This window comes from Leptonychotes weddellii, chromosome 8 (genome assembly GCF_054177405.1).
Source record: "Leptonychotes weddellii isolate Sample4059 chromosome 8, ASM5417740v2, whole genome shotgun sequence".
In the NCBI taxonomy this organism is placed as follows: domain Eukaryota; kingdom Metazoa; phylum Chordata; class Mammalia; order Carnivora; family Phocidae; genus Leptonychotes; species Leptonychotes weddellii.
This window is the reverse complement of record NC_138376.1, coordinates 41,083,394-41,105,324: the sequence shown is the minus strand read 5'-3', so window position 1 is coordinate 41,105,324 and position 21,931 is coordinate 41,083,394. Positions and strand designations below refer to the sequence as shown.

At 38.9% G+C, this 21,931-nt stretch overlaps 1 protein-coding gene and 1 long non-coding RNA gene across 2 annotated transcripts in view; one reads left to right on the top strand and one right to left on the bottom strand.

Annotated features, from left to right (window-relative positions):
• Window positions 1-572, bottom strand: part of LRRC1 (leucine rich repeat containing 1) — a 105,484-nt gene extending 104,912 nt beyond the window's left edge. The window contains 1 exon segment of the mRNA XM_081827574.1: window positions 144-572. Within this exon segment, the coding sequence (XP_081683700.1) occupies window positions 144-306 (163 nt within the window). The 5' untranslated portion in view covers window positions 307-572.
• Window positions 573-657: 85 nt separating this feature from the next.
• The window catches only part of LOC145723017 (uncharacterized), a 49,925-nt gene continuing 28,651 nt past the window's right edge, over window positions 658-21,931 (top strand). Inside the window, exons 1-2 of the long non-coding RNA XR_014147723.1 lie at window positions 658-1,255; window positions 3,475-3,533. This is a non-coding gene — a long non-coding RNA (uncharacterized LOC145723017). The remainder of the gene's footprint in view (window positions 1,256-3,474; window positions 3,534-21,931) is intronic.

Sequence of the window (21,931 nt, the reverse complement as noted above, 5' to 3'; positions counted from 1 at the left end):
TCAGTGGGACCTGCGGACCGGATCTGGAGGTGGAAGGGGGGTAGAGTGGGGAAGGCAGGAGACGGCGGGAGAGAGGAGGGGGAGAGGGCTGGCCAGGCTCGTCCGTGTTCTCCCGAATACGGCGCGCAGGTGAGGCCGGACACTCACCTCGGGCAGCTCGCGGAGCTGGTTGGCGTCCAGCAGCAGCTCCTCCAGGCTGCGGGCGTAGCGGTAAATCTCCTCGGGGACGTAGACCAGCGAGCAGTGGCGCTTGTCGATGGTCTCCACATGACGGTTGCACCGCCACAGGGGGATGCAGTGGAACATCGCCGTCCCCGCCGCCGGGTCCCGAGCCGAGCCGCGGAGACCCGGGCTCTGAGCCCGCTCCGCCCGGCGGCTCCGCTCCGCCCTCTGCCCACTCTGCACTCGTTGGCTCCCGTGCTCGCTAGTTCCTCGCGCGGGGGTTCGCGGTCCCAAGCGCTCGCAGGAACCTCGGGCGGGAGCCCCAGCCGCGTCCCAGCGCCCCCGCCCGCCAGCCGGTGCGCCTCCTCCCACCCTCCAGTCGCGCCGCCGCGGCCGCTAATTCCGCGCGGAGCTTCCTACTCGCGGCCGCCGCGCGACTGAGCATGCGCGCCAGTGGGCGCGCGCGAGGGCGTTTCCCGACCCGGGGGATGCTCCGCTCCGGGTTTTCCTGGAGGCCCGGAGCCAGAGAGGGTCGGAACCTGCGGGCGGGGCTCTCCCTATCCCCCTACTCAGGCTGGGACTCGGGAAGCGTCCGGCCCTCCGAGGAAGCCTGACTCCAATGGAGCTTGGGGTAAAGATGAAGCAGAGGAGAGGCGGCCTGAGGGGAGCAGAACAACTTTGATTTTTACTTAACTCGCTCTCGTCTCCTCGCTCCCCTTCCCCAAAACAACTTTCTCTTCCGGGGTCAGGCAGGACCGCCCCCGAAGCGTACCTTGCGCGCCATGGGCGCCCGGAGCTACGAGATTCGGTGTGATTTTTGAGGTTCCCCGGTTGCCAGCAACCCCAGAAATGAGCGGGCTGCCCTCAGCCCCGCACCGCGCCGGGGCCTCGACCGTGCCCTCTGGTCCGCGGGCACCGCCTGCAGGCTGTGTAACCTGGGCGCACATCTTCTGGATGTTTGTTTATTGTTTATACACTAATAGGAAGTCCCTCTCCCCATAACGTCAAAAGCAGAGGAGTCAGAATCTGTAAGGTTCTCATTGGCATGGATGCACCCCATCAGGAGCCCAAACGCAAAAACGAGGTAGCAAAGGTGAGTTTCTGAGCCTGTTCTAGTCCGGCCAGATGTTGGCTGGCTCCTGGCGACTATTTTGAGCTTGTGAGGAGGGAGGAGTGGGGGAGGTGGGGCACGTCGGCTGCGGGCTGCCAGGTGAGCATCCTCCAACCAGCTCCTGGGTTTCTGCACCAACACCCAGTATCTTGCAAAGGGAGATTGTAGCCCAAGAAGGAGTAGCTGGGGAGGACTCAGGAGGCTCACTACTGGACAATAAACGACCATTCATTCTCGCCCCTGATTCATTCCCAAGGACTAGGACCAGAACATCTGTTCTCCCCATCTCCAGAAAACCATCTGGTTCCTTTACATAGGGCTGCCGACCAGATCAAAGTCAGTCACATTGATGGATTGTCTTTTGGGTCCCACTCTGACTCCCCTACCAGCTGCCCCCTAGTCCTCACACCCTTCTCTTCAAGATTCCACCTGTGGCCTCTGCCAGACACAACCGGGCTCTCCCGACCCAAGTTGCCAAAGCTAAAAGCTGGAGCCACCCAATCCACTTTTCTGCAGAAGACTGAAAGCTGAGCATGCTCAGTGACCAAGGGAATTTTTTATCTGAAACTAGTTTATACAAGGCATACATGTCTACACAGACTTCCAGTTCCAACTGTGTGCAGGATAGTTTCCCACGGGGTTAGTGAGGAGGAGGACACTTCATCATTTCAACTCTAGGAGGAGGACTCCTTTCTTCCCAATCAGTGAGGATGGATCTGAGTATCACTTTGGTTTTGAGCCCAGAATTATCACCTTAACTTTCTAATTCCAGTCATCCTTAAATTCCACTGCCAAACCCACTCCACTCTCTCTTTTGTTTGTCCTGGTGTGATTTCTACATTCTCAGGGAAGAAAGGCCACCTCAACTTTGGACCTTAACCACTCTTCCATTATTCTCACATTCCAGAAACCCATTTTGTGCCACTTTCAGTGGAAAACTGTGGTTTCTGACTGAGAGACTGAGTCTGGAATGTAAGCAAGTCATAGACTTGTCTTTGCAAGTTTTCTAATTGCTTTAAAAAAAACAACAAAAATAAGAAAGGCCTGGCTCCTTCATCCTAATCTTCTTTGACTTCCAGAGATTACCACACTAGGTTATTAATAAGCACCAAATATGTTTTAAAGATACGGCTGGTCTCTTAAAAAATTCAGACCTCAATTAGTATTCCCCGTGTGTCTCTCTATGACACTTACACTTGCGTTATGATTATTTTTGTATGACCTTAATCCCAAGGAGATAGTGACGTCTTGGACAAGTACTGTCTCATTCATAGATCTCTATAATGACCACAGTGCGACACGCACATTAAATAATTGGCAAACTTCTGTTAACTCTGCGAAATCAGGGGCAGAATTCTTGACAATTTTGTTGCCAAGGATCTACCTAGAATTCGTCTTTTTTTTTTTTAATCCACTGACCATAACACACCTAATCTGCTTTGAAATTCCCCAGCTTTGGGGCTCTCAGAAGATGCTACTGTTAGGCCTGCCTCTTGGTTTGTTTTTGTTTTTGATTAAGAGAATTTTTTTTTCATTTCATTTTATTTTTTTTCATCCTGGTAAGTGTACTCTTTAATCCCCATCCCCTATTTCTCCCATCCCTATCCCCCCACCCCCACCCACCTCCCCTCTGGGTAACCATCAGTTTGTTCTCTATAGATAAGAGTTTATTTCTTGGTTTGTCTCTCTCTTTTTTTTTTCCTTTGCTCATTTGTTTTGTTTGTTAAATTCCACAGATGATTGAAATCATCTGGTATTTGTCTTTGGCTTATTTCACTTAGCATTATACTCTCTAGCTCTACCCATATTGCTGCAAATGGCAAGATTTCATTCTTTTTTATGACTGAATAATATTCCATGGTATATAAATATGTATACATTTATATATATACACACACACACCACATCTTCTTTATCCATTCTTCTATCGATGGGGCTGCTTCCATAGATTGGCTGTTGTAAATAATGCTGCAGTAAACATAGGAGTGCATGTATCCCTTTGAATTAATGCTTTTGTATTTTGGGGGTTAATACCCAGTAGCACAATTCCTAGATCATAGGGTAGTTAACTTTTTGAGGAACCTCCATACTGTTTTTCACAGTGGCTGCACCAGGTTGCATTTCCACTAACAGTGCAAGAAGCTTCCTTTTTCTCCACATCCTTACCAACACTTGTTGTTTCTTGTGTTTTTTTATTTTAGCCATTCTGACCAGTGTGGGGTGGTATCTCCTTGTAGTTTTGATTTGCATTTCCCTGATGGTAAGTAATGAACATCTTTTCATGTGTCTGTTGGCTATCTGTATGTCTTCTTTGGAGAAATGTCTGTTCATGTCTTCTGCCCATTTTTTAATTGGATTATTTTTTGGGTGTTGAGTTGTATCAGTTCTTTATATATTTTGGATACCAACCCTTTATTGGATATGTCATTTGCAAATATCCCATTCTGTAGGTTGCCTTTTAGGTTTGTTGATTGTTTCCTTCGCTGTCCAGAAGCTTTCTATTTTGATGAAGTCCCAATAGTTTATTTTTGCTTTTGCTTCCCTTGCCTCAGGAGACATGTCTAGAAAAATGTTGCTATGACTGATGTCAGAGAGATACCTGCCAGTGTTCTGTTTAAGGATTTTTATGGTTGCAGGTCTCACATTTAGGTCTTTAATCCATATTTATTTTGTGTATGGTGAAAGAAAGTGGTCCAGTTTCATCCTTTCGCATCTGGCTGACCAGTTTTCCCAAGACCATTTGTTGAAGAGTGTTCATATGATTATGGGTTTGTTTCTGGCTCTCTATTCTATTGATCTATGTATCTATTTTTGTGCCAGTACCATACTGTTTTAATTACTGCGGCTTTGTAATATAACTTGAAATCTGGAATTGTGATACCTCTAGCCTTGTTCTTCTTTCTCAAGATTGCTTTGGCTCTTCAGGGTCTTTTGTGGTTCCATACAAATTTTAGGATTGTTTGCTCTAGTTCTGTAAAAAATGCTGTTGATATTTTGGTAGGGATTGCATTAAATTTATAGATTGCTTTGGGTAGTATAGACATTTTAACAATATTTGTTCTTCTAATCCATGAGCACAGAATGTTCTTCCATTCTTTATATTGTCATCAGTGTTTTATAGTTTTCAGAGTACAGGTTTTTCACCTCTTTGGTTAAGTTTATTCCTAGATATTGTATTGTTTTTGGAGCAATTGTAAGTTATATCAATTTCTTAATTTCACTTTCTTTTTTTTTTTTTTTTTAAGTAGGCTCTATGCCCAGAATGGAGCCCAACGTGAGGCTTGAGCTCACAACCCTGAGATCAGGACCTGAGCTGAGATCAAGAGTCAGATGCAGGGGTTCCTGGGTGGCTCAGTCAGTTAAGCAACTGCCTTCGGCTCAGGTCATAATCCTGGAGTCCGGGATTGAGCCCCACATCAAGCCGAGCATTGAGCCTCCTATTGGGCTCCCTGCTCAGTAGGGAGTCTCCTCCTCCCCCTGCACATGCTCTCTCTCTCTCACACTCACTCTCTCTTTCTGAAATAAATAAATAAAATCTTTAAAAAAAAAAAAAGTCAGATGCATAACCAACTGAGCCACCCATGCACCCCTCTTAATTTCACTTTCTGCTGCTTCATTATTAGTGTATAGGAATGCAGCAGATTTCTGTACATTGATTTTATATCTTATGACTTTACTGAATTCATTTATCAGTTCTAATAGTTTCTTGGTGTAGTCTTTAGGGTTTTCTATATACAGTACTTCCGAGAATTTGAAACATTAGTCTGGCAAGAGAGAAAAAAATGAAAACACCTTGTGAATTGGAAAATAGGGAACCAGTTCTGTATCCTGAAGAGTTTTAGGCTTTCCTTATTGATATAATTTCTAGCCTTGTTCCCCATATACAAGTATCTTGATTGTGTTGGTGGTTGCATGTGTGTATACATTTATTTAGCTCATCAAACTATACATTTAAAATGGGAACTTTTTATTATATAAAATTATTCATTAATAAAAGTAGTTTTAAAAGTTAATAAATAATATACAGATAAATGTATTTAAGAGGCAATTGTAAATTACTTCTAGGACTAGAAATCATGTTGTTATTTATTTAATGCCCACTATTGTGCCAGTCACTGGCTTAATTTTCTGGGGGGATAAGAAGGAATATGACAGAGCTTTCAGTCTTACTGAAAGAAAGGCAGTTATCCAGGGAATTATAACAATCATAGTATAATTTTTTTCTTAATCTAGGGAGTCTAATCTTTGTCTTATAAAAAATTACATGAGTGGCCCTCCGAGTTATTTATATGCAAGTCAAATAGGCAAATTAAATCTTATTATATGCAATGCTGGACACTAGGAAGAAATGTGCAATAGAATCCCTCTGGGAGAGGAAGCACTCAGACCCAAACCTCTGTTTCTTCAAATTTGAATTTAAGGACATTTTCTAGAGATTATATATCCCTGCTGTAAGGGAAGAACACCCACACCATTCAAAAAACATGAGAACCTACACAATCTCATGGGTAAATCAGTGTAGAATTCAACAATCTAAATAATCAGAAGTAAAGTTGCCACTCTAAGATTTCTCTGATTTCCTCTTGCTACTAAATTAAAATTCCACCCCCCCATCTCTGGCTTTTTACTTGGAATTTTTAGCCCATTTACATTTAATATAATTACCACTTGACACTTGAACAATGCAGGGGTTAGGGACACTGACCCCTGCACAGTAAAAAATTTATGTGTAACTTCTGACTCCCCAAAGACGTAACTACTAATAGCCTACTATTGACCAGAAGCTTTACTGATAAACAATTAACTCAGATTTTGTATATGTATTATATGCTGTATTCTTACAACATAGTAAGCTAGAGAAAAGAATGTTATTAAGGAAATCATAAGGAACAGGAAATACATTTATAGGACAATGCTATAAAAAATCTACATATAAGTGGACACACGTAGTTCAAACCCATGTTGTTCAAGGGTCACCTGTAGTGCTATGGTTGGATTTAAGTCTACTATGTTTTATTTGCTTTCTGTCTGTACCATCTGATTTTTCATCCTCTGTTCTTCCTTTTCCACCATCTTTTGAATAAATAAGTAATTGCATTCTGTCTATAGGCTTTCTAGTTGTAGTGGCTGCTCTAGGGATTACATTATACAGCCTTAAATTTTCACATGTATATATCAAAAGATGTAAAACATAAGACTCTTGCAGTTATCTAGGTCCATTTGCCACCTCTCTGCTCCTTTATGTTTTAGCTTTTATGTGTGTTACATTTACCTATGTTATAAGCTCCACAACAGAATTTTGTAATTTTTTAAATAACCATATGTATTTTAAAGAAATAAGAAAAAAAAAAGTCTCCTACATTCACTCATATGTTTACTATTTCCAGTGTTCTTTATTCCTACCTGACCTCATTCATCTCACCTTTCAGTGAAAGTCTGTTGGCAGAACATTCTCTTAGTTTTATTATGAAATGTCTCTATTTCACCCTAATTCCTTAAGAACATGTTCAGTGCATATAAAATTCTGGATTGATAATTTTTTTTCTCTCAGCATTCTAATTTTCTTCTGATTTTCATTGTTTCTTATGAGAAGTCAGCAATATTTCAAATTGATGCTAAGCTGTATGTAATGTGTCATTGTTTCTGTTTGCTTTCAAGATTTTCTCTTTATCTTTGGTTTTTAACAATTTGACTATTATATGTCCATATCTATCCTGATGGGAGTTTACTAAACTTCTTGACTCTGTGAACTTAAAACTTTCACCAAATTTAGAATATTTTCAGCCATTGAGTCCTTAAATTTTTTTGCCCAATTTCTTATTTTTTCTTTTTGATATTAAAATTTTACAAATGTTGAACTTCTTGGTAGTGGCACACATGTACTTGAGGTTCTGCTTTTTCCCCCATTGTTTTGTTCTGTCTGTTTTTCAAACTGGTTAATACATATTTATCTAGCTTCACATTTACTGGTTCTTGCTTCTATCATCGCAAGCTACTATTAAGCCCATATGAAATATAACTTTAGATAGTATATTTTGGAGTTCTGGAATATCTATTTCATTCTTTTTATGTATATATAGTTTATATTTCTCTGCTGAGATTTCTTATTTGCTCATTCATTAAGAGTATATGTTCCTTTATATACTGAATATAGTTATAATCCCTGCTTTAAACTCCTTGTATACTAATTCCAACATCTGGGTCATCTGTGTTAATCCCCATTGAATGCCTTTTCTTTTAAGTGTGGGTCACGTTTTCCTGTCTCTTAGTATGCCTAGTAATTTTTGGTTGTATCCTGGATGTTATGAATGATAGAATCTCTGGATTCTGTTATATTACTTCAAAGAGTATTGATTTTTTTATTTTGTTTTAGGACACATCTTAGATGAAATCAAGCTTCAAACTCTTATGTCTTAGTCTCCTCAGGCTGCTATAACAAAAATATCATATATTGGGTAACTTATAAACATCAGAAATTTATTTCTTACACTTCTGGAGGCTAGAAGTCCACGATCAATGTACCACTAGATTTGGTGTCACGTGAGGACCTGCTTCCTGGTTTATATATGTTTTTCTTTTTTTTTTTTTTTTTTAAAGATTTTATTTTTATTTATTTGAGAGAGAAAGAATGAGACAGAGAGAGCATGAGAGGGAGGAGGGTCAGAGGGAGAAGCAGACTCCCCGCTGAGCAGGGAGCCCGATGTGGGACTCGATCCCGGGACTCCAGGATCATGACCTGAGCCGAAGGCAGTCGCTCAACCGACTGAGCCACCCAGGCGCCCCTATATATGTTTTTCTTTACACTATGTCTCCACATATTAGAAAGGGATGAAGGAGCTCTCTGGGCTCCCTTTATAAGGACATTAATCACTTTCATGATGGCTCCACTCATATGACCTAATCACCTTCCAGAGGCCCTACTTCCACATTGGGGATTACATTTCAACAATATAAATTTGAGGTGGGACACATATTTGACCTATAGCATCTTATTTTCTCTGTGGTGGATGGCAGCTGAAATTTTGTATTCAGTTATTTTATTTTTAATCGTGCTGCTTCAAACATACATAGTTAAGGGGTCTTAGGTGGAGTTTATATGCAGAATTTGGAGCTTCTGCTCTCACTCAGTCCATTCTGAGGTTTCCCTCTCTCACTTCCCAGCTGCCATGGTCATTCCAACTCTGATCCACAGTACCTCAAGGCGGTCAGATTGCTATGAACATTGCCCGTTTTAATGTATCTTTAAATTTTAGTGGTTTTATGTAGTATAGTGTCTATGCTTGCCAAAGCCATAAAAACAGAAAACTCACACCATGGTATTTCCTTCTTCCAAGTGTACAGTCCTCTTCAGTTCCTGCTTGCTTTTGGTCACTCTCTAGTACCTTCAGATAGTTTTTTAAAAAATATTTTGTCTAGCATTATAATTGTTATCTATGGGAAAGTTAGTCTGAAAGAAAAACACTATTCCTTGCTTTTTATTAATTATAATCATTTATTTATTCAGCTTCACAGATTGTATTAGTATGTGGAAAATCCAAAATTTCATATTATATAGATTTTAATCAACTCCTCCATTCAGAGAAGTTACAAATGAGCAGCTTGAGTTTCATTTGTTTTTCTATTTTTCTCAGTCTCCTAATAAATGTGCTAATGATGAGTCAAATATTGAACAACATTTTGCCTTGGTGGAAATGGGCCAAACACTCATCTGTCATGTGGGGTGGGTATAAAGAACTCTTGATTTTGCATCAAATTTTTGCATCTGCCACTACTAGGGATTAGATCATGAGTGAATCATATTAACTCCAACATCCGTTTCTTTATTTCTACAAAAGACATGAAAACTGCCACACTCAAAAAGCTGTTGAGAAGACTGAATTAATGTAGTGGAAAGAGCTTTCTGTACTGCAGAAAACTACACATTAGGCATTAGTCATTGCCAATACTCTCTTCTCAGTTACCAGCTTAAAAGAAAGCCTACCATATGAGTACTGTATTTGGGAAAACAATATAGAGGATTAGTAGAAATGAGACTGTAAAAGTATTTTGACATGAATGAGAGTACACCAGGGGAGCCCAATCAAAAAAAAAAAAAAAAAAGCACCTGCCACTGAATCCATCTTTTTCCTGGCCTCTGCTTCATAGCATTTTTCTCCAATAAAACTGAAAACTTGAGGGATGAAGCGTAGAGGGGGCTTACAAGCAGTCTTTCCTCAGGTTGTGGCAATGCTTTACATTTGTACAATGTTTTACAGTTCAAATGAACTATCAACATACATCATCTCAATTGATCAAAATGCATCTTTTAGTCATTTAAATACAGCTGCCTCATTTCTTTTCCACTTTGATTTACAAAGGATTTTAGACGATCATGCAGATCAGTCTTGTCCTAGATCACCTTTATTTTATAGTTATGGTTCTTACAATATAAATTAAATCAATATGGACACTAAGTTTTCATCAAAAGCCAACAACTGTTTTATGAAAATAAGAAAAAAAAGATATCAACAAACAGAAGTGTGCCCTTTCTACTGAGTAGTGCCATTCAGACAATTCAAATACCACTACTATTAAATGTTGATCATTTAACTAAAGGATGTCATGTCTCTCCAGTTAAAATTTCATCCATAAAATTGGATTCTAAGAGGTGCAAATGATATCTCATTGTGGTTTTTTATTTGTATTTCCCTGATGGTTAGTGATGTTGAACCCCTTTTCATGTACCTGATGACCATTTGGATGTATTCTGTAGTAAAATGTCTATTCAGTTCCTCTGCCCCTTTTTTAAATCAGATTGTTCGCTTTTTTATTATTGAGTTGTACAAGTTCTTTATATATTTTGGATATTAATCCCTTATTGAATATATCATTTATGAGTAGCTTCTCCCATTCAGTAAGTTGCCTTTTGTTTTGTTGATGGTTTTCTTCACTGTGCAAAGGCTTTTTATTTTGGTGTAGTACCAATAGCTTATTTTTGCTTTTGTCCTTGCCTCAGGAGACATATCTAGAAAAATATTGCTAAGGTCAGTGTCAAAGAAATTACCACTTATGTCTTTTTCTAGGAGTTTTATGGTTTCATGTCTCACGTTTAGGTCTTTAATCCATTTTGAGTTTATTTTTGTGTATGGTATATGATAGTGGTCTGGTTTCATTCTTTTCAATATTGTTATCCATTTTTTCCAGCACCATCTCTTGAAGAGACTGTCCTTTCCCCGTTGTATATTCTAGACTCCTTTGTTGTAATTTAATTGAGCATATATGCATGGGTTTTTTTCTGGGCCCTCTATTCTGTTCTGATAATTATGTGCCTGTTCTTATGCCAATACGGTATTATTTTGATTACTATAGCTGTGTAATATAGTTTGAAGCAGGAAGTTTGATGCCTCTAGCCTGTTCTTCTTTCTCAAGATTGCTTTGGCCATTTGGGACCTTTTGTGGTTCCATACATATTTTAGGATTGTTCTATTTCTGTGAAAAATATAATTGGAATTTTGATAGGGATCACATTGAATCTGTAGATTACTTTGGTTAGTTTAGACATTTTAACAATATTAATTCTTTTAATTCATAAACAGAGAATATATTTCCATTTATTTGTGTCTTCTTAAATTTCATCAGTGTCTTACAGTTATCAGTGTTTGGACCTTTCACCACCTTGGTTAAATTTATTTTATTCTTTTTGTTGCAACTGTAAATGGGATTGTTTTCTTAATTTCTCTTCCTGATAGTTTGCTATTAATGTATAGAAACACAACTAATTTATTATATTGATTTCATATCCTGCAACTTTACTGAATTTGTTAGTAATTCTAACAGTTTTTTATGGAATCAGTAGGATTTTCTGTATGAAGAATTATGTCATCTGCAAATAGAGACAGTTTTATGTTTTTTCTGATTTGGATGCCTTTTATTTTATTCATTATTATTATTATTATTTTAATTATTAATTTGTGTAGTAGCTCTGGCTAGGTCTTTTGGTACTATATGGAATAAAAGTGGCAAGAGTGGCCATTCTGGTCTTGTTCCTGATCTTAAAGGAAAAGTTTTCAGTTTTTCACCATTGAGCATCTGTCATATCATTTTGGGCTTATCATATATGGACTGGCTTATCATATATGGACTTTATTAGGTTGAGGTATGTGCCTCCTATACCCAGTTTGTTGAGTACTTTTATCATGAATGGCTATTGAATTTTGTCAGATGCTTTTTCTGCATCTATTGAGATGATTATATGACTTTTTATCCTTCATTTTGTTACTGTGGTATATCACATTGATTTTAAGTATTGAACCATCCTTGCATCCCTAGAATAAATCCTGCAGAGCAGGGAGCCTAATGTGGGACTCGATCCCAAAACCTTGGGATCATGACCTGAGCCAAAGGCAGATGATTAACCACTGAACCACCCAGGCATCCCTCAGCCATTATTTCTTGAAATAAGTTTTCTGCCTGCCTCTTTCTCTCTTCTTTTTCTGGGACCCTTATAAAGTGAAAAATTGGTCCACTGGATGTTTTCCCATACCTCACTTAAGCTATCTTCATTCTCTTTTCTTTTTGCTCTTCTGATGGGATAAATTCCACTGCCCTGTCTTCAAGTGCTCTGATCCTTTTGTCTGCTTTATCTCATCTGTTGTTGAACCCCTCTATTGAATTCGCATACACATAGAATATAACTATAGTTCATTTGACAGACTTATTTCAGATTTTTAAGTCTCTTAAGTGATGTAGAAAATAAGAAATTTATAAGTAAAAATTTAAACCAATTCTCTTCCAGATCATAAAGTACAATTATTAATAAAAGCTACTGAATTAAGAATTCAATGAATCTCAGCCCTGGCTCTTCAACAAAATAACATTGGATGTCAAAAGATTCACCTCTTTCATTCCTGTTTCTCATCCTAACTGGAGCGGATGGCGTAACAAAGTATATACGGTCTCTGACAACTCTAAAAGGACTATGATCATACTTCTTCCTCAAAATGTTCTCCTTAGTATATCATTTAGTAAATGGCACAAAGTCCATCATAAGTAAGTGATCCTATCAGGTTTTCATTTTTATAAATACTTCTCTTTCATGATTCACACCCAGTGCACCTGTTTTTCCATTATCACTTTTTTCCTTCCCCTTCCCAATGTAACTATCATCATCAAATCTTTCTGCCTCAGAATATGTACCTGCTCATGGCTCCTTATATTTCTTTCTTTAACTGTTCATCTGGCTCATTTCTGTCTACTTTCCTGAGAAAGAACATTTCAAAAGCAGAACTTACTTAGTTTAAAAGACTTAACGGCAGTCATAGACAACCCAAATAATTAAATACTATCTCTAATAAAATAGCTTCTCAATAATTTATAGAAATGGAAGAATACAAAATGTCAAACTGTTATTGTTGAATCTACCTTTTTAATATCCAAGCAGATAATATTTATGTAAAGTATGTGTTTTAATATTTATACAATAAAGTTTTAATATTTATGATACTTATTTAATATTTTGATATGTTTTACTAGTTACTATTCATATTTTTGTATTTATATAATCCTTCTTCTAAGCCTGAGAAGACACAAATATCAAATTTTGCCCATGTCAATCCCTCTTGGGAGGCTAACACAATTAGGCAATGCTATGACTAAGAGCAGCCACCAGGAGAAAGGGGGAAAAGGAGCCAAGATCATCCCAAGGCAGGACACTTCACTCTAGGGAGGTAGCTAGAGCTATGACTTAATTGGGAATAAAAAACAAGTTGCCCTCCAAATGTGGGACTGGGAGTAATATTTATATTTCACCATGACTACCTACCTGATCTTTGCCACTCTCTGAGGAAGGAAGCTAGAATGTGTGTGTGCTCATGTATCCATAGACCAAAGAGGGGGAAGTGGGTAGGAAATGTACCAAGGAGACAGCCAAAGGGGAAATGGTTTTTAAGAAACAAACCAACTCAGAGGAAAAGTATAATTATGCATAGAGTGGGAAATGAAAGGTACAGATAGCATGATAACTTGTAAGACTATGAAAAGAAGTCATTATTGTTATTATTTTTATGTTGTTGAGTATGTTGAAGCTTTATTACTGGTATAGCCAGTTACTGGCTTAGCAATGTATACATTTCCAAAGTATGTAAGTCCCTTATGTAAACACAGGACTCTCCATAAAAACTTTTCTATAAAATCAGTGAAACAATTGGGCATATCACAATTCCTAGGCTAGCTCTCTACAATATTTAAACCATGTAGTAGACAAACTCTCATATGGCCCCAATTATCTCCACATCTTGATATTCATGCTCTGCATTATTCCTTCCTATAAAAAAAAGACTATGTGTGGCTTCCATCTTGGATGCTCTCTCTCATTCTCTTGGATTGCTTCCTCTGGAGGAATCCAGCTGCCATGGCCTGAGAGCCCTGTGGAGAGGTACACATGAATACGCTTGGAAACAAATCTCCTGAAGCATGTAAATAGCCACATGAGTGAGCTTGGAGGCAAATACTCTCCCAGTTGAGCCTTGAGATGACTGCAGGTCTAACTGACATCTTGACTACAACCTCCCGAGAGACTGAACCAGAGCCACCAGCTAAGCTGTTCCCAGATCACTGGTGTACAGAAACTTTGAGATAGTAAATGCTTATTGTTTGGGGTGATTTGTTGCAAAGTAATACATAACTAATACAAGCCAAAACAGATAACACATAACATAGCTGAAATGCTGTATGAGGTGCAACAGAAGAGTCAGAATCCAGGTAGGCAGAGGGCTGTACAGGACCCAGAAGAAGAGTGTTCACTAAGTACCTGTGTTGTTCTAGGCACAATGCCAGGCACCTTACAGACACATCTTAGGTTATTCTCATTACATTGTAACACTGACATCATTATCCCCACATCACATGTGAGTAACCTAACATTCTGAGGGGTTAAATACTGTGCCTAACTTTATACTGCTAATAAGTAGCAGATGCTGGGTTTTGCACTTGCTCTCCCCCATCCTCCATATATGCATATGTATATGGAATAGCTCCAAAGCTCCTGCTTCTATTACAACCCTAATTGCAATGAATAAGGCAAGCAGATACTTTATAACACTGATAATGAGTGAAAATACACCCAGCTGAGCCTTTCAGACATAGACCTAACATTTTATGTGATCACAACTGAAGTAGTATGAGTAGAGCGCTGTGGGAACATGAAGAGAGCCACTGCTTGTAGTGTGGATGAGGATGTAGTGTGGGAAGAGGATGGAGGGAAAATCCCACAGAGGGGATTACATTAGAAATGAACAGCACAGCTTCTCTGTTGCCCCTGGCAGGCCTGGGCTCTGGAATCAGACCGACATGGGTTCAGACCAGTTATTGGCTCTGTGACCCAGACAAGTTACTTCTTGCCGCCATAGTTTCTTTATCTATACTGATTAAATGAGGCAATGCATATAAATTGCTTGGCAGAGGGCCAGATATATAGCAAACATAGATGTTCACTATTAATAATGCTATTATTTGCTCTTCAAAACTGACTTTCTTTTCATGAGTATGTTATTACTAGTATTACCTTTTATGCTTATCAGGCTGAGTGATTTTTTTAAGGGGGGAAAATATTTCCCTATGCTAATTGGGCAAGAGTTGAAGGAAGAAAAAAAAAGAGAGGGACTATGAGAAAAGGAAAAGGTGGGTGAAAACAAACTGTATGTGATTGGGAGGTAATGACTGCATGAGGCCTGTGACTGTCTCCAGGAACAGAGGTAGGGAGGGAGGCTGCCATATGGACTCTCTCTGTGGGGAGTAAAGACTGTGCGTTTTTCATATTGTCACAACACCATCGGGTCCACAGTCATTCAGTGAGTGCACAATGAACTCATTCATTCTTCCGTTCAGCAAATACTATGGAAACCTCTTGCACACCATCAGGCTTCCGTGAGGGTAGCATCGCAGGGCTTATATACTAATAAGGCAAGACAGGCAATGAACACATCACATACAAAATAAAACTATATGAAGAAAGGATGGATACATTTGGAATATGACAACTGCTAGGGAGACATTAAAGCAGGAATATGGGCTGGAAAGACAAAGGAGGGTATTGTGTTGTTTTAGCGAGGGTGATCAGGAAAGTCCTAGATGAAGCAAGAGATGCTGCAGCTGACAGCAACACGCCCCTTTCAGTGCCCTGCGGCCAGAGCCTGCGACACACTCACGCAAGTGCTGAATCAAGGGACAGGAAGGAACGAGAAGACTAGGTGCTTGTTAGTTTCCAAGTGATAATAGAGATAATTCTAAAGTGTAAAGACTATGATTACTTCTGGGAAGAGTTTTTAAAAATATATTTAATAATCATTTATAGGAAAGGAAAAGTATGCTTTACTCATCTACCCAGGTTTCCAAACATGCTGTTCTTCACCTGCCTTGATCTGCCAGTTTTCCCTGTGTCATTTGAAGGTTGTCCAGGACTACTATGATGAGGCTAGTGAGGAGCTGAGGGTTCATTTGTGTGATTTCAAATCAAATTTTGTATCCCAGTCTCCTCGCTGGCCTCACCATAGTTCCAGCCCTGATTGTATGGTTGATTGGCTCTGTTAATGGGTTAGGTTTTCCTTTTGCATTGTATTGGCTTTAAAAAAGAAATTGGTATGTGCTTCTTTTTGAAAATGTCACTCAATACAAAAAATTAAAGGGAGAAAGTAATAAAGCATCCCAGGTCCTACTGCCCAGAAACAACTAGCCTTAGTCATTGGCATATATTGTTATAATCTCTCTATGCATATATAGAGAAAGAAGGCTGGTAGATATATATAAGCAATGTAGTTAGTCAAAGAGATAAACAGCTATAAATAGAAATTATTTTATAAAGAGAGGATAGTACTATACATGATATTTTTAAGAAAAAAATTAAATCTGATTTTGTCTTAATAAAATTTAAATTACAGGAATGACTGAACCTTAGGTAAATGTTTCTTTACCCAAAAGATTTTTTTTCCCAAAAGGTCCTTCTAAAATTAAAGAAAAATAGTTAATTGAAATTATTCAAGTGTGGAGAGTGTTAGCGAGAATCCCGGGGCTGAGGAAAAGAGCTAGATTTTTCCAATTCAGTGTTGATTTTCTCCAACTAGAAGAGATGAGATGATTAGCACACTCACTTTTCCTCCAGACTTCTGATTTTTTGTTTTCTTTTATATTCTATTCTGAACCCATAATTTACCCAGTATCTAGAGATAAATTCTGTAATTGATTCACATTAGCTTCCCTGTTCCTGTCCTTGCCCCATACAGAATAATCAGCTTTTCAACACCTCAGTTTTAAATATGAATGGACAATCAAAAATCACAGGGCATTTTGGGGATTCCTCCTATATTAAATTAAAAGACCCTTAGAGGAGATAAGAAAGATAACGAGTTCTACTTCTGGTTTCTGATGTGACAGTGTAAAAGCCTCCACAGAGCTACTGCTCAGCAAAACTTGTGTTCAAAAACAAAAACAAAATTATGTTCAAAAAGAACAATTTAAAATCTCTGGAGATTATCCCAAGGGCAAAGAGCAAAGGAAGACACACTTATTCAAGAAAACCTGCTAAAACTTCACAGGAACAGAGTCTGTGGCATTTGAACCAACACCTGCTCCTTTCCCCCCTTCCCAGCTCAGAGAGATAGCAACTCCATTCCAGACAGGTGCCACCAAGAACACAGGGCTCCCTGTGCCCCCAGGTCCTAGTCAGAGGGCCATATTCTCAGAAGTGGCAGGACATCACTTTCCAACGCATCTCTGAGGCCAGTATTTCTCTGATACCAAAACCAGAGAAAAACAACAGAAGAAAATTACAAACAAATATCTCTTATAAAAACAGATATGAAAATCCTCAACAAAATACTAACAAACTTATGAAAAGGCATATAAAAAAGAAACAAAAATTATATATATAATTGCATATATAAAATGAATTATACATATAAATAAAAAGAATTACACGCCATGTGCTAGTGGGATTTATCCCAGGAATTAATACCCAAAAATCAACTAATGTAATACCCCATAGCTATAAAAAAAAAAAAATCACACGATCATCTCAATAAACACAAGAAGAACATTGGCAAAATGCAACATCCTTTCATGATTAAACAATGGTGGAAAACTGGATGCCTTCCCTCTAAAGAACAAGATAAGAACATCCATCCTTCTTACTTTTATTCACCAGTGTGCTAGAGGTTCTAGCCAGGACAATTAAGAAAAAAAAAAAAATACAAAGCATCCAGATAGGAAAAAAAAGACATAAAACTATCTCTATTTGAAGATGACATAATCTTACATAGAGATAATCATGAAGAGTCCACTAAAAAACTATTGGAACTAATAAACAAGTTCAGCATGTTTACAGAGTATAAAACAATTATACAAAAATTGACTGTATTTCTAAGCTCTGCAACAAACAATCTGAAAATTAAACAATGCCTAACAATAGAGCAGTGCCTTCCAAACATCAAGGGATATGGTTTCTAATCTCCTAGTGTGCATGCAGCAAGACTCTTATTCAAATGTAATATAAAGACATTTTCTGACATGCAGAGCCTCAGAAATAATTTCTTTCCTGTCTTAGGAAGTTTCCAGAAAATATGCTGTACAAAACAAAAGAGTACACCACAAAAGTGAAAAACCAGAATTTAGGAGATCTTTAAGGGACATAACACCAAGAAGATCTAGAGGTCTACTGGTAGAGATTGGAGCAGCACAGAAGGCTCTATGAAAGTTTTACTGAAAAAAAAATAATGGAACCAGATAAATATGGTGGTGCTTTTTTATTTTAAAAGATTTTACTTATTTATTTGAGAAAGAGAGAGAGCAAGCGGCGGTGGGGGGGACAGACAGGAAATCTGAAACAGACTTTATACTGGGCATGGAGCCCAATGGAGGGCTCTAACCTACAACTGGGAGATCATGACCTGAGCCAAAACCAAGAGTCAGATGCTTAACTGACTGAGCCACCCAGGTGCCCCAATATGGTGATGCTTTTAAATAACAAGAAGGAACAAACAAAATCACCAACGAAAAGGAAGAATTGTTATAAGGAAAACATTGCAAAAGAAAGGAAAGATGCTTAGGGCAAGGACAAAAGCATACAAGAAAAAAGTATACTCGTAGGATGCTACTTGGTTTTGCAATGACACTTTCATGCAATTATTTTTCATTAACAAAAAGTGATGATATAACTATATTGGAGGGCAGAGAGATGAGATGAGAGTGTAAGAAAACCAAATCATCTGTCATAGCAGAAGGTCTCACACTGATAAACTGAAAAACAGTATAATAAGAGCACATTATTTAAAGACATGATAATACTTATTTTTAAAAACAGCCAAAGAAGTTAAAGTTGGCTGTTTCTGGGATATGGGTAGTGATGAATGCAAAGAATGTTGTCTTTTATTATAAGCTTTTATATTATTTGATACACATTTTTAACAAAGTAATATATTTTGATAAGGTCTTTCATTATGTAGAAGAAAGAAAGAATAATCTGCAAAATGATGATCAACTGTTTAAAGATATATGATATTTTTGCCAGGAGACTTCTCAGCATAAGTGTTGCCATTTACCCATCACAACTGCAGTAATGTTAATATGTTCACTAATTTAGGGCAACACAGTGGTTAACTTTTTATTGTTGTTACTTTATGACAACTTTGTTGGAGACCAGACCTACATTCTGGATCTATCTGACTCTCATCTTGGTGTTATTTTGTTTCTTTATCTCTTGTATTTCCTATGAAAAGGAAATTAGGCATAAAGGCTTGAATAAACACAGGTGAAGCATTTTTGGTAAGCGTACTTCATAGTTGCTGTGTATTTCATTTTAGAACTCATCAGGAGATGAGTAATGCTAAGTGCGGTTACTTGGTTAAGGTGGGGACCACCAGATTCCTGCATTGTAAAAACATATTTTATTTTTTTTTTAAGATTTTATTTATTTATTTGAGAGAGAGAGAGTGAGAGAACACAAGAGGGGGGAGCGGGAGAGGGAGAAGCAGACTCGCCGCTGAGCAGGGAGCCCGATGCGGAACTCGATCCCGGGACTCCAGGATCATGACCTGAGCCGAAGGCAGTCGCTTAACCAACTGAGCCACCCAGGCGCCCTGTAAAAACATATTTTAAACAAAAACCCAAAACACTCATCTCTCACTCCTTAAGTACATCATCACACCTTGTAGATGCCTTCCCTGGCCCCTGGTCTCCACCCCGTTCATTGAAGAGTGGCCCACTTTTGTCTGTTTTGATAATGCAACAAGTTATTCTGAAATGAACCGGAGCTTGGTGTGAGAGTCAAGGGAATACAAGGGAAATGCTACAGAATGGCATGAAACCCAAAGCAAATGGTAAAAATGAGCAACACGTGGAAAATGTGGGATGGAGAGAAAAACATAAAAATCATAACCACATCTGACATCCCAGTAATGGAGTGAAACAAAGCAAGTAACATATTTGACTCTCTTCGAGTCAGAAGGATTCATCTTCACCATTCAGTGGTGGTGAAGGAGACCCTTTTTGATGACTTGAACCCTTTTCATGTTGTTCTACCATGCCTTTTATTTCTTCTGCTTTGGCCAGTAATTTCAATCATCAGAGAAATCTCCAGGCATAAAATAATGGATAGACTAAATTGAGGCTTTCTGAAGTGTGTCTGAAAGACAATGATGTTGGGTGAAAAATCTATAATAGCTTAATTGTTTTTATCTCTTTTAAAGATTTCATTTACTTATTTATTTTAGAGAGAGAGTGTGTGCAAGTGGGGGGAGAAGCAGAAGCAGGGGAAGAGTGAGAATCTGAAGCAGACTCGGCCCTGAGCACAGAGCCCCTTGTGGGGCTTGATCTCAGGACCAGGAGATCATGACCTGAGCTGAAACCAAGAGTCAAACACTTAACCGACTGAGCTACCCAGGCACCCCTATCTCACTCATTCAGATGTATTTTTGTGTGTATGTTTTAGAAATACATCAGTACAGTAGTGTATGATTACAGCGTATAAATAAGTAAAATATATATTGGGAGAGTTAACTGAAAAAAAGGACATGTTTGTTTAAGAAAAACCACAAGTAATTTGTAGGGTGATACTTAAGCACCACATAAATATTGTTCTCCAACCATCTTTCACCTACCTAGTAGTTTTAGCATTCATTGGTGATTTTTGCCTGCATCAATTATTTCTTTTTTTTAAGATTTTATTTATTTATTTGAGAGGGAGAGAGCGAGAGAGAGAGCACGAGCAGGGTAAAGGGCAGAGGGAGAAGTAGACTCCCCGCCAAGCAGGGAGCCCAAATTAGGACTCGATCCCGGGACTCCAGGATCATGACCTGAGCCAAAGGCAGACGCTTAACCGACTGAACCACCCAGGCACCCCGCATCTATTATTTCAATGGAACTGCAAAAATAATGCTTTTTCTAGGTCTATTCTTCCTCCTAAATTTGTTAACTACTTTTGTTCTATGAAGAAAGGACTTTTTTTATTAACTGGGGATAAACTAGGGCCATGGAATTTTAAAATTTCAGCCACTGACGACCATTGATATCTTTACCAGACCTCCTTCTTTATAATTTTGCCCATGTTGTGTTTTGCACATCTCAGGGAAGGGTAGGGGAGTTGACACAGTAGTCATTGTAGACTTGTATAATTATTGTGACAATTTTCTGGAAGATAGAAAAAAGTGTTGAGGAGGGGCCTCTTTTCTAGTTTAGACAGAGCTGTGTTTGGGCTAGTGGCTGGGACATATGTACCCCATCCCTGGCCACTCACCTTGGAACCTTGGAAAGGAAATCAGCATCTGAAAACCATTCCAGGGCCTGGTCTGTTCCCCAGGTGTGCACCTCTCCCAAAAACTCTATCCTACCAGACACATTTCTTCCATTCTTAGCTTCCTTACCTACCATCCTTTATCATCTACTGATTGATAGCATTGAGGCAACACAAAATACTTTGGGGATATTTTCTAGTGTGGAGGAAGAAAGGGAAGGTACCTGTCCTTCACTGACCCAAAGGTTTCTGATGTTTCATATGCTCACCATGTGTCAGGATTTTCTCTCTTCTGTCCTGTGCAGGAGTAAACAGTATCCACCATTAATTTCTTTATCTCCTTATATTTCAAACAGACTATGATTCTACAAAGCCATACATTTTGCAATGCATTCATAGGCAACCATGAGACATTGCAAGACATCTTACGCAAAAACATTTGCATATACCAAGTCAATGGTTTTTTGTGAAGACAGTCTCTATCTAGTGGAGCAGAGCAAAGTGTCTTCTTCTGGGCTCATTAAACATCTGTAGGGTCACTCTATTCCTGGCTCACCTAGAGCAACTGTCTGCTTAAAAGCTGTCACATCCACCGCCCCTTTGTGCTCTGTGTTAGAGCAGTTCACAGAGGGATAGAAATTTTCCAGTTTTTTCTCTCCCCCTCTTGCCCAGGGAACCTATTGGCAATTACAGCTTTTACTTGACAAGGTCCTTTTGACACAGCATGCTGATGGCAGTTGCCTCCAGGAGGATTCAGCTGTTTTAGAAACAAGGTGACAGTTCTCTGCTTCGATATCTGCTGGCTACCACTTTTGTTGTTAAAACTTTTTCAGGACTTCTGAGGGTGGTTATTTCTTCTTGTACCATCATGACAATTTTCTTATCTCACCATGGGTGCTGTC